At 43.2% G+C, this 13,541-nt stretch overlaps 1 protein-coding gene across 1 annotated transcript in view; it reads left to right on the top strand.

Annotated features, from left to right (window-relative positions):
* otog (otogelin) overlaps positions 1–13,541 on the top strand; it is a 59,437-nt gene that overhangs the window by 27,567 nt on the left and 18,329 nt on the right. Inside the window, exons 23-30 of the mRNA XM_069659349.1 lie at positions 10,172–10,279; positions 10,892–11,030; positions 11,222–11,356; positions 11,540–11,686; positions 12,244–12,363; positions 12,522–12,638; positions 12,978–13,134; positions 13,276–13,302. Coding sequence (XP_069515450.1) covers positions 10,172–10,279; positions 10,892–11,030; positions 11,222–11,356; positions 11,540–11,686; positions 12,244–12,363; positions 12,522–12,638; positions 12,978–13,134; positions 13,276–13,302 — 950 coding nt within the window. The remainder of the gene's footprint in view (positions 1–10,171; positions 10,280–10,891; positions 11,031–11,221; positions 11,357–11,539; positions 11,687–12,243; positions 12,364–12,521; positions 12,639–12,977; positions 13,135–13,275; positions 13,303–13,541) is intronic.

Genomic DNA, 13,541 nt, shown 5'->3' with positions numbered 1-13,541 from the left:
GTGTCACTGAGGCTGGGGTAAAGAGGGGGCATCTGTAGGCTGGTTAAAGACTCTTAAAATGTCACATGAGCCGGCGATAATCCTCCGACTCTTCCTGCCAGCATCAACAAATCCCTCTACCTGGTGACGCTGGTTACCTGGGGGAGGCAGGGTGTCTTTATGTAGGCACTGACTCCAACTGACAGTGACTGTGATTAATACAGACAGGAGATCTGCTGCCTTTGAGGACTTTGATCATTCTAATCAAACAGAAAGTACTGTTAGCATTTGTAATCCAGAGAAACAAGTATTCAGTGTTTAACAGCTGCTTTTGTATAAATTGGAGAAAAGACTTTTTGATTCTTTGTTATGTTTAATTGCTTCACAGTCCAAACCTGTTTCTGGGGGTCCGATAATACTCATGAGAGCTGCTTTGAGTTTTTATAGACCAATCTGACCACCAATTAGTGTGTGTAGCCTCCATTACTGCGGCAGCAGCTCAGTGTCTGCTGCTGCCTGCAGACTGTGACAGCAGCATACATAGTAAAGATGTTAGACTGCTGCCTCCAATTACTGATGAAGGAACCTTAATCAGGCATGTTTACATGTTAGACATCAGTTACAACAACAGCCAGATTATATGACAGAGAAAAACTTGAGCATCCGCCACATCTATGTGATGAAGCGATGTGTAATATAACGTTATTCTTCTAGCTAGGTAGCTTAATCAATTAACAGCTGCATTTAATCATCACAGGCTAGTAACATTGGCAGTTCTGTTGTTTATAGAACCTCATTCAGGACATATTTTCTGTTGTTTGGCTAATGCAGCTGCTCTGACATGATTGCATGCAGCTCTCAGCGGCTAGTAGAGGAACGTTATACGAGATTATTTTATTGATCACCTGGAGATGAACAACAACATGCATCTACAGGTCACTCAGAGAGGGCCACAATTACTGTAACAACAGTACAGTAGTAATAATAATATAATAGTAATTATAATATTCTCGATCCTCTGTGCGGCCCGTGATGTAAAGTGTCTCATACGGGGGGACTCTTCATGCCCGCTGTGTTTTGTGCACTTTTTTCCCCAAACTTAAAGTTTGTCGCATCTGTTAGAGCAGCTGTTTCACTCCACAGGTTCCCCCTGATGTCCTTTAATCGTTGTCAAAAGTAAAGTTACACAGAAAGTAAAAGTAAAAATTGTTCACGTCTTAGGACAGCTTACATTCAAATGCACAGATGTTGCAGGGCGACGCCACCGCAGTAATGGCAGCTTGTCAACTTCTGGTAGTTCCCCAGATTCGTGCATAATTTTTAACTTTGTTGCTCAGGCTTCAGTGCGGCTTCTCTGGAGCTCGCACACGACCATACTTTGACATCGGAAGTGTTCCGGTTTCAGTTAGTCATCTAAGCAGTGTTGACCAATCACGTATCAGCAGGCTTTGGATGCATGCAGGACAAACCGTCTGTGTGAAGCACAAAAGAGGCGCAGTCTTCCATAATGCCATCCGAGGTCAGGTCATTTAATGAGGATTTAGCTTTTATTAATCTCTGTAAACAGAGTTCTGCGTGCAAGTGCAGCCGACAACCCACTGTCAGACGTCATCTCTCAACTGACACTCTGAAGATGCTGTGGAGCAAACAGGTGACACAAAAAGTGATTAAAAGATCACCCTGACCATTTGAAAGTATTCAGCTTGGTCAGAAACAGTTAACAGAAATTGTCTGGACTACAAATCTGTTTAAATTTGTTGAGTTTATGCCTTTATTGATAGAGAGAGGCCAGTGGATGGTATCGGAAACAGGGGAAGAGAGAGTGGGGATGACACCAGGGTGGGAGTCGGACTCGGAGCCGCTGCATCGAGGACCGTAGCCTCTGTTAACGGGACGCACGATTTAACCACCACAGTGACGCTCTTTACCGCTCGCAGGGATCATTTCTGACGAGTCTCTTAGATCATCTCTGGGAGACAAAAGTCCACACAGCAGCAGATGAGGCGGACAGACATCACGGAGTACATTACAGTCATATGATCTGTATAATCCCCGCTGGCTGACGGCCTGAAAGGAGGGTTAAGTGCTTTCATTCTGCGGCATCAACCGAGAGTCGTCCTGAATACAAAATGCACAGACAGGGTCACTTTAAACACATCACAGATTATGACACTTTGCACTCATTGTAAAGCTGAGTGATGGCAAAACACACGAGGGCTGCAGCTCTCAGCGTCAGAGCTTCTGACATGGTCACTAAATATATAATTATAATTTAAGCCTCCCTCTAACAGAGACATGCAGAATTATAAACAAAGAAGCAAAAATACAACAAGAAAAAAAGGAATAATGCTTAAGTGGTTAAATTAAAATCAAACTGAAGAACACAAAGTTTAAAAAGTATGAGAAGAATATTAATAAACGCACAAATTCAGATTATATCAGCTTGAAGTACCTTAAAGATATTAAGTTTGTGAACGATCCACTCCCCTTTATCCCGAGTTATCACAGGCAGCTTTTTCAACTGCAACTCCGCTTTACTCGTTCACGTGCAGCGGAGTCATGTCAGCGCAACATAGTGCAGACGGTGAGCAACATTATAACCCTCAGTCAGAGAGAGTTGTATCATAAATTATTGGCGAATCAACAACGCTGATTTATTGTTCCTACAGTATTTTACTGCGGGCATGTTCACGAGACTCGCCTTGGATCTTATGGCTCTGTTCCTTTCCGAGAGCCGTTCGGCTCCCTTCAAAGAGCCGTAATTCCCAACACTATAACACCGGTCCCCAAAAGAAAACACAAGACCAAGAACATTAGGCTTAAAGGAACATCTCCTTTAGGTTTATTTTAGTAATGTGTGGACAAAGCCCGATACTACGATGGAGTATTAGAGCCACGGTAAAGAAAAACAATCTGATATTACCAGAAGAAAGTGGTTAGGCTGTGGTTACCCATCTAGCAGGGAACATTCCCATTACATTGGCTAACATTACCTAATTACGTTACCAGAACATCGCACATAACATTCTCGGAACGTTCTTAGAACAGAATATTTCCAGCTGTTTAGCCTGTATGTTACTTTGAGGGGGAACATCAGAAGAGCAGCCAGACGAGTGTGGTACTGATGTAAGAAAAAGAAGAAAAGCCTGCACACTGTGTCAATGCCACTAAACGTTTAATCACAATGTTTCAACGTAATGGTCGTCTTCTGGTGATATATCTTTGAAAACAGGGAGCCACACCCATATTTCGACTTGCACACCAACAGGCTGAAACGCGGCCAAGGTGAAATACATTTACAAAAAACCTTATTTAAATAAAAAACAATCCAACAATCTTCTTTCCTTCAGTGGTGCCAAATGATGAAGTATTTCTTACTTGTGAAACCTGAACATAGAGCTGTGTAATGTGCTTATGCATTACTTCCTGTTATGCGAGACCCAGGGGAGGAGATCTCTCATGTTCCCATGAAGAACATGTATGCTATGCTTCACATGCTACCGGACGTGTTCAATAAATACAGCTCCAGCTGAAGTTGTGTTAATCCTCCTGTGCAGCTTTTACAAGAACAAGATGCTCCACGTTCCTCGTTGTAGCACAGGCGGCTCGCTGCTCTTCTGATTTTCTCCTTCATAATAATTTTTACTCTATTTTTTTCTTGAACGTGGCCCGAATAAAAACATTTATAGAAAAATATCAACTTGGCAAACAGTTTTATAATAAGCATAAAGTAAAGATTTATGTGAGAGTGTGATGAGTCGGACATTTCACGGTTGGAAAATGTAAAAAAAAAAAAACGTAAAAGAAAATATATAAAAGGTAAATGTATGCAGGTAGAAGAGGTCCTGCCTGTCGTCGTGTTCACTGTTCAGACTCAGTAAAAGCTGGGAGGTCTAACGATGATGCCCTGAAGTGGAACTAGCTTTGTAACAAGCAACATATAAATGCTGTTTTCCCACGCTAACTTTCACACAGTCAAAAACATTACACACAAGTGGAACATTCCCACCTCTGCTCACCTTTCCCCTCGCTCTATAAATATCATCAGTTTGTATCAGTGACGGGAGTAAGAAGGTCAGACAGCCACAGAGACACCCTGTAGTCACCGACTCCGCGTCACCTCCGCTCACCTCGCCGCTGTGATTCATGTACTCCCTCTTCAAGCGAGACGACCTTTATTGTGACGACACTTTCAGAATCCCAGACGCACAGAGTCAGCCGTGATAACAGTTTTTAATAAATTCTGGGAACCTGAGAGTTTGAGGGGCACAAAAAGCCTCTTTCAGCTCTCTGATACCTGCCGTATTAAAAAGTGCAGTGATGGACGGACAACTGTGAGATGCTGACGAGTCTGATCTCTGGAAACTTGTTTTGTTGTTTATACATAAACAGATTTTGAGTTATTAACTATTTAATAGGCTCAAAGCAGACAGCATGTATTAATGAAACTGAATAAGATGATTTTTGACTTGTTGAAGTGGGAATTTCTCTCTTGGATAATTGCTTTCAGTGCGTTCGTTGGCTACGTTTACGTCTTTATTCTTCATTAAGTACAGCATGCAGGCTTGGAACATTATTAGAGACCAACATAACACTTGCCCTCGTCCACCTTGATAACAGGATTCTAAATGCATCACTCTATGCCACTTGAAGCTTTTTTTATTTATTTTATTTATTTAACCAGGAGAAATCCCATTGAGATTAAGAACCTCTTTTTCAAGGGAGTCCTGGCCGAGACAGGCAGCAGCAAATACAAAACACAGTTACAACATTACAAAGTTAAAACACGAACAAAAAGACAAATAAAAAGATTAAATTTAAAAGCAAATTATGAAAAACAAGTGCATGTTGTGGAGTCGGCCTCAAGAACTCTCAGTTTGGATTTAAAAGCGCTCAATGAGATGAACTCAGTTAGTTTCCAGTCTGTCTGCAACATATTCCATGAAAAAGGTGCAGAGTGAACAAAAGCCTTTTTAGTACGGGCATGTGGAACAGAAAGCATCAAATGGTCTTGTGAACGGAACGAGTAAAGGTCAGCATTTCTCTGTGCAATTAAGACACAAATGTGAGTGAATGAGTATTGCCTTATAAATGAATGATGGGTCCTTTGGGTGGCGAGCAGGCCATCCCACCTGAGAGTATAACTCACAGTGGTGTGTCGACACTTTACAATTGGTAATAAACCTCAGAGAAGCATGGTAAACAGTGTCAACGTTTCGAAGACATTGAGCAGAAGCATCATATACAGAAGGTCTCCAAAATCCAACACAGACAAAAAAGTTGAAGCGACAAGACGCTTTTATTTTTTCAGTTTACCTTTACTGTAACAGCACCACAGGTGGCGGTGTAGAGTGGAGTACGGCCGCTATTAAAAGCTCTGTTTTAACATCAACTGTGCATGCCAAGTATATTGGCTTGTGCATACAGTTTGCAACACTGGTGATACATCATCATCATCATCACTTAAGTCATTCCTGATTACGACCTAAATATTTAACTTTAACAGTAAGTGCTCGATCATAAATATAGAATGGAGGAATCATGAGGACACTCTTGACCTGATGTCATACTGCACACCATAACGAGAGCAGATTCTGAGCAGCTGCTTTTAGAAAATGTGTTTTATCCTTTTGTTTCTGCATGAAAGTTAATTTGTTAAATATTTAAATTCAGAAATACATCCTGCGGTGTGAGCGGTCTAAAACCTTTGAGGGTACCGTTAAGAATAAAACATTCAGCAATCCTTCAGACAGAAATACTGGTGTTGCAAAAGTTGTTATGTATATAGAGGGACCTTTTTCTTGTGAAAGAACCTTTGACCTGGAAGGAACGTTGCAGAATTATAGTTTTTCTCATAGTTGACGTTGAACAAGTGCACAAGAAGTCCAAATTAAAGCATTCCCACGCGAGAGGGAGTGATGTTGTAATCAACAATAATAATCAACAGCAGATTACTTTATCTCCACCAACTCAACTAGTTCCACAACTGAACTGAAACTGGACTGTTGTTGCCGAGCAACCCAAACATCCTCCTGCTCTCTGCGTCTCCAGGTTACCACAGATCAGCTGTTTTTATCATGTACATTCATCTGTTTGTTTTAATTCATCATCAACCAGTGAAATCAGAGTCTGCTGTGTGACTCAGAGTTACCAGCCTGATCAGTGTAGACACACACGCTCTGCTGTGATGTTAACTAACAGTATTCAGAACTCCTGGCTGAGGCGGAGTGATACACGGAGTGATAAGTCCCAGTGATGTTGTTCTCTGTATCAACACTCATGGAATGCCTCTTATCCAATCAGATGTCTTGATTGGAACTAACAGCTGTATAACTCAAAACATGGAGCTAAGCGCTGAGTCCCCGTCCGTAGGATTCCTGCTTGACTTTAGTTCTGCTGCACATCAGCCTCGTGTCTCCACCGTGCTGCCTTTGGTTTTGTAACGCAGACAGCAGATGATGAGCAGGTGTTCCCGCTGTCATATTAAAACTGCACTTAGATGATTATCGTGAAGACAGAAAAAACCCTCCCCACTCAAAGTCCACTGAAGGTATTCATCGGCAGCAGGACTTAAAAACCTGTAATGGGAAATAATTAGCCGAGGTGCTGACAGAAGCATCCATTGTGTTTCCATTCACAATGGCACACTTTGTTTATGATCAAAATGTAGACCATTCATTCCTTCCTCATTCTGACAATTAGCCCAGCTGAACTCACATGAACCTCGACTTTCAGGTGCAGACCTGGACCGTGCAGCATACCACAATTTGGTATTTGTTACAGTGCGTACATGCTACCGGAAAAACAAACTATATGCTTATCGACTATCCTTGAGAAGTTCTGGGGAGTTATAAACAAAAACAGTGTTACTGTCAGAATAAACACACATAAATAACTTCAAACTGTTAGCTGGAACATTTTGGGATTTTAGAGTAATATGAGGTGCTACAATAAACCAGGGAGGATACCTTTGATTAAATCATTTCATCTTTTTAAGCCACACCAATTAAGCTTCAAACTGTTTTCAGACTAAGCTTCAGACTTAGCGGTAGACTGCTAGGCTATGAAGCTAGTTTCATCATCTAACATGGCTTCTAGGTCAACGTGACATATCTAACGTTGCACAGAACCTGATCTACAGTCAACACTTGATACATGATAGTTCATTAAAATGCCTCAACTGTGCTCCACAGTCAACTACAGCTGGTTCAAAATCCTGCTGCTCGACTTTTAACTGGTACCAAAAAACGAGGCGGTTTTAGCATCTATTCATTGGCTCCCGGTTTGTTTTCAGATTGATTTTAAAATTCTTCTCTTTGTTTTTAAATGTTTTCATGGTCTTGCCCCTCAGTATCTGTCTGACCTGCTTCGGCCGCACGCTCCCTCACGGTCCCTCAGGTCAGCAGATCAGTCACTGTTAGTCGTCCCAAAGACGAAGAGGAAGTCGAGAGGGGACCGAGCCTTTTTCAGTTGCTGGCCCAAAACTCTGAAATGAGTTGCCCTCGCACATTAGGCAAGTCGACTCACTTCCTGTTTTTAAATCCTCTCTTTTAACTCTATTGTCTTCTATTGTTTTAACTGTTTTGTGTTTTCATGTGTGTGAACAGCACTTTGGCCGACTCTGTTGTTTTAAAGTGCTTTATAAATAAAGTTGAGTTGAATTGAGTCATCGTGCTGCATAAACCAGACCAGTTAGATAAATGGTTGTGATTTATTTGAGATATACATACATCTTTACATACATATGTATATATGAGAGATCAGAGGGTGGAGCTGCTGTAGCCACTTCCGCTAACCAAAACACACACTTAACTTACTGAAAAAAACAGCCGGGATCGTGCACGTCGGCGTGTTTAACAGCAGAACAGCTTCTTGTGTCGGTCTGAAGCAGATATTCACGCTTATGGAAAGTTCAATGACTGTAGTGTTAGTGTTAGTTACGTCTCCTCTCACCGTTCCTCCTCTACTCTGCTACTTGGGAACAGAATGCTGCAGGAGCACGATTTGTCAACAGAGCTGTCAATCATGAGGTCACGCCCCCTTTTTATAATGAAACAACCAGCACAGCTAATGCTTTCAAAAAGAAGAGGCCATTCAGAGGAAGGCTGGAGTCAGAGGATGGAGATGAAAGCATGCCTGTAGAGTTCGGCAGAAATGGGGATTCATGATAAGTAAATACGTGCAAATCCTTAAAACCCTTACTTTACTTTACTGGCCTTCTTTGCAGCACAGAAAGAAAAGATCCAGCCAAAGCCTCGATTGGTTAAATTATTTAATGAGTGTGCGACGCCTGGTCTGGTACAGGATGCGTCTCAGTCTGAAGTCAACCCACTTTGCTGTCTGGCTTTCTCGTCGCCATTCTCTGCAGCTCCATCTCAGTCACTCTCACATCGCTTGATAGAATTAAATTCAAATGAGGGCCGTGTTTATGAAAATTTATTCATAATGTGCACGTAGGTCGGGAGAATGAATGATTTTCGATTCTTTGATCGGTGTACTTGATCCGGCAGCTTGGCGGGCGGATAAAGGAAGCTGTTAACACGGTTTTATCTGCAGTGTAACTCTACTCAGATGAACCTGAGGTTTGTGGCGGGACCATTCAGTATGTCACATCATTGTCTGCGGCCCTGCCAGTGGATATAGCTCAACCCTGGATATTACAAGATACTTATCAGCTTCGTCTCGCGGAGTGGAAAGCAAATGGAGGCATCGGGACAAAGACCGTTTCTCTCCGTATCTCTGAGAATCCTAATTGTCTGGTTTCTCATGTAGCTAACGAGTGTTACCGCTTTTCATCCGCGGTCGCCCACCCCTGAAACTCTCTCTTGTTTCCTGGCACGGCTTCACTTTGCAAGTTAACCTGGTTTGGCTCTTCCTCTGTCGTTCTCTTGGCTGAAGGACAGACCTCATGTCGGGGTTAGAGATGAACACTGGAGCTTAAAATGGCGACTCTGCCGCCTTGTTCTTCAATCAAATCAATCAAATTTTATTTGTATAGCGCCAAATCATAACCAGGGTTATCTCGAGACCTATCTTGAGTGATACCCAACCTTACTGCAAATTAGAGTCATCAAGCTTCTTTATTGGCCTTTTGATGATTTTCTTACTCTGATTGTTTTAAGATCAATAATCTTCAGTTGGGTCCAAATCTACTGGCTGTCTTTGGACCACTGAGGAGAAGCTCATTTGGATTACCAAAACGTCCGTCTACCTAAAGCACTGGTTGAATTGTTCCTCTGGTTACCAGTATGTTTCCAATAAATGTTTGCAAGACATGGTTGACTCGTTGTCAAAGGGTTGATGTGTTAAATGATATTCTCTGAAAAGTCCCAATGCTTTGCTCCAGCATGATCAGTGTGTCTCTTTACCGTACAAAAACACGACTTTTCTAACTCCATGTGATCCTGGGTAGAGAATCTGTAGCCCCTTGATCTAAGATAGATGTACTTTATTGATCCCAGAGGGGAACGTTTCCCTCTGTTATTATTAGAAACATGCTACACAACCACCATGCACAAACAGGATCTTATGGACATGCGAGATGTCAGAGTGAGGGGACATGCGTCGACACAGCACCTCTCCAGTTACCGGTCCCAATCTCCATGCCTGGTCCGTACTGGGAGTTGAACCGGCTACCCTCCACTTCCCCAGCCAAGTCTCTACAGACTGAGCTACTGTCTACTCAAGCTCAGCTCAGACCATTTAAGAATCCATGCTTAGATAGAACATTTAAAAGGGCGATTGGAGGGAGCAGACCTCCGCCAAGGCCAACAGTTGCTCATTTGTGAGTCAGATCTCTAACAAAATGTAACGGCTCCTTCCTTGGCCCTTACTCCACCCTTTCACCAAGTTTCATGGAAATTGGGCGAGGCCTTCTTTCCACAGTCCTGCTGCCAAACAGACGAGCAAACAGTACCAGAATGTTATTGCACGGGGAAATTTTGTTCCTTCTAGTTTGTTGGATTACAATCTCACTGCTGACTGATCTAACTTAGTAATTAATAACATCACTGGAAACTAACATCTTGCTTAAGGATGAACAGGAAACATCTAGGACGGTAGGCCCTTGGTTAGATTAAGGAAGCAGGATTAAACCAAGAAAACGTATCCGTGTGTTAACAGAGTCTGTAGATGTCCATCACTTTACATATCAGTAAATACAGAAATGTTCTGTGCTTGTGTTTGCCCCCAGCTTGCTGAAACATGGAGACGAGTGCTTTGAACCTTCATCCTGCCCCTGTCTTTGGAAAGGGAAGGAGTATTACCCCGGAGACAGAGTTTCCTCCCCCTGCCATCAGTGGTGAGTTCATCGATTGAGGATACGAACCCACACATAAAATCAATCGACCTTTTGCTTGTTCCCTTCCCTTTAGTGGGTCTTCTTCCATTTGTCATGCCGTACAAATTTGTATTAGCGTCACCAATCATCCGCCAACAATACCTGTCAGATTTAAGACAAATTTCCAACGACATTGCTAATTTTTCAAAGTCAGATTCAGCCTGAAAGCGTCGACTCCTGAGACGGTCCGATCAGCAAAAGAGGCCACCTGATATCCATAATTCTCTGTTATCACCGGGCAGACAAAGATGGGGCAAACAGAGCGGGCCCTTGTGTGACTCTTTGATTCCCTCGCCTTCATAGCTGGTGAAAGGAAACCCTCTCCCAGTGATCTCAGTCATTCTCCCATCCCTCCATCTCTTCTTCGAGCCGTAGCCGGGCAAGACGACGTAGATGACAGCCTAATAGCTCAATGAGCGCTGATTCAGCCTTTGACAATTCACCGGCCACTTTTCTGCCTGCTGTAAACCCGAGGCTCGCCACAAAGGGAGGCCATTAGAGATGGAAAAAATATCCCCGCACTAAGTGGGAACAAGTTGATGCTGAATCACTGAAGCTTTGCTGTCTTTGTAGTGTTTGCCAGCATGGGACCTTCCAGTGTGAGTTCCAGCCGTGTCCGTCCATGTGCATGGCTTACGGTGATCGCCACTACAGGACGTTCGACGGGCTGCTGTTCGACTACGTTGGTGCATGCAAAGTGTATCTTGTAAAGGTACTGAACATATTTCAACCTATGAACTATTCATCTGTCCACCGAGGCTCGATTGTTTTTTGACAAATGGTTTATTGGGGATTGCAAATTAGCTTTGCATCCCTTAAAGTTAGGGACCAGATGTTTTATGTTCCCATCTTCTACTGTATATATTTACAATATGATGTGATTGTGTTTTCTCTCCTCCACAGAGCAGCGCTGACGTGATGCTCAGTGTAGCGGCGGAGAACGTCGACTGTTTCGACAGCGGCGTCATCTGCAGGAAGTCTCTGCTGATCAACATCGGTAGATCGTTCGTAGCGTTCGATGATGACACCGGGACGCCTGTAAGAGCCACTTTGGATGTAGTTATTATACCTGAGACAGGTCCATCTACACATTGTTGCATAAGTTCATAAAACAAATCATAAAACTACTTAATAAACGGGCCTTTGTTAGCAAATTATTCTCAAATCAAATCAAGAATTGCATATTACTAAAATGAAACCACCATGCCCCCCCCTCCTCAGAATCCATCCAGTGTGATTGACAGGAAGCAGAGGATGTTCATCTGGCCGGCTGGATACTACACCGTGGTCCATTTCCCAGAGGAAGACGTCACCGTCCTCTGGGACCGTAAGACCACCGTCCACATCCAGGTCGGACCTCGCTGGCAGGTAGGACGCTGGTGCAGTGTCTTTGAAAGAGACCCAGTGGAATTGATTGAAGGTTGCATTTACATACAGTTGTTTAAATACATATAAACTGTTTCACTCAATCTGAACTGGAGCTTGATACGTGCTTTATGGGGAGTTTGTGACTGCACCACATGATCATCATCAGCAGATGGAGACTGCTCAGTTATCACAGGAATATAGACGGCTCAAAAGTTGACGGTTTATTCTTGACCTTTCCATCCGAGCTAAATCTTCCCTCATGCAGACCAAACGATACAGGTGAAAGTTACAGAACGAGCAAGTTAGAGGCGTTGACCTGAGATTGTTTTATCAGATATAAAAGCTTTTAAAGAAGACCCCGAGTTTAATCAAATGTGACGCAGGGTTTCGTCCGTGCTAACTTAATGTACCTCAGTTTAGCGTTAGCGGACTGCCACAGGTGTTCAACGCTGCCAGTAGGCAACCATATCTATCCTTCCAAGATATGATGACATTGGCTGAACTTTAATCCATACAACTTATCCAGTTAAAGAGAGGTGTTTTCGTGATGTGTTCAGGGGAAGCTAAGTGGTCTGTGCGGGAACTTTGACATGAAGACTGTGAACGAGATGCGGACACCCGACAACATCGACTCCCCGACGCCACAGGAGTTTGGAAACAGCTGGACTGCAGCAGAGGTGAGTGACATGTTACCTGTAACATCAACAAACGCTGTGAAGCCTTTTGACTTAAAGGTCAGAAAGCTTTTTACTCACCCTGAAGAATGAAGTGATGTGTCTGAGTAACATAAATAAGTGGCTGATATTGAGTGTATAATGTTTGTGTGTGTGTTCAGTGTGTGAACAGTCCAGATATCAGACACCCCTGCAGCCTCAGCCCGCTCAGAGAGCCCTTTGCAAAGCGGCAGTGTGCAGTGCTGCTCAGTGAGGTCTTCCAGGCCTGCCACCCTGTGGTGAGTACAGGAACCACAGGACCGAGCTGCCCTGTTCCCCTCTGGGGGTCATTACAGGATTATCTTATCTCACTGTTACTTCACTCTCGTAACTCATGTCAGCCTGCTCTTTTCCATCATATTGTCTGGTACAGTTATTATATGACTTTCAGCCAATGATCCTACTTTACTCTGACTGTTATTTAAACGGCAAACGTTGCTCTTTCAGTGTAAATGTTGAACTCTTCCTGTAATGTATTATTTTTTAAGTAACAATCACTTATCCCCTCGGTGTGAAATAAGACAATAACTTCCAACACTTCCAACCAACTGAATGTGTGTCATTCTCTCCACCTTCAGGTGGATGTCACCTGGTTCTACATGAACTGCCTGGCCGACACGTGTGCCTGCAGTCGTGGAGGAGACTGTGAGTGTTTCTGTACCAGCGTGGCGGCCTACGCTCAGCGCTGCTGCCACCAGGGCGTTCCCGTCGACTGGCGCTCCCCGTCTCTGTGCCGTAAGTCAGAGTGCAGGGAGTGCGTTACTCCTCTCTGCTTCAAGAGATAATATAAAAAAACCTTTTTATCGTGATTATGAAACACTCTGTTACACCTGTTACTGTTATTTAAACTAACAGCCTCTCTGCTTCTCTCTGCAGCGTACGATTGTGAATACTACAACAAAGGTATGACCATCTCTTCACTGTATAAGCTATAAGAACAACTACATCAGAGCAGCGTTAATTGTGGCAGATTTTAGATTTAGTCTGGAGTCGAAAATGCTTATTAGTTTTAGTCACATTTTAGTCATTACTTTTAGTCAAAACGTTATCTCTCTTTAAACTAATTCAAGCATCCTAATGCAGGTTCAGCCTGTGCCGTCCTTTCATTAGTTATTTCCTCAGGCTGCATACAGGCTGCACAG

Source organism: Semicossyphus pulcher, unplaced genomic scaffold (assembly GCF_022749685.1).
Source record: "Semicossyphus pulcher isolate SPU_LCO1_2020_fin unplaced genomic scaffold, fSemPul1.0.p SCAF_1, whole genome shotgun sequence".
NCBI lineage: Eukaryota > Metazoa > Chordata > Actinopteri > Labriformes > Labridae > Semicossyphus > Semicossyphus pulcher.
This window is presented reverse-complemented; position numbering and strand designations above follow the sequence as displayed.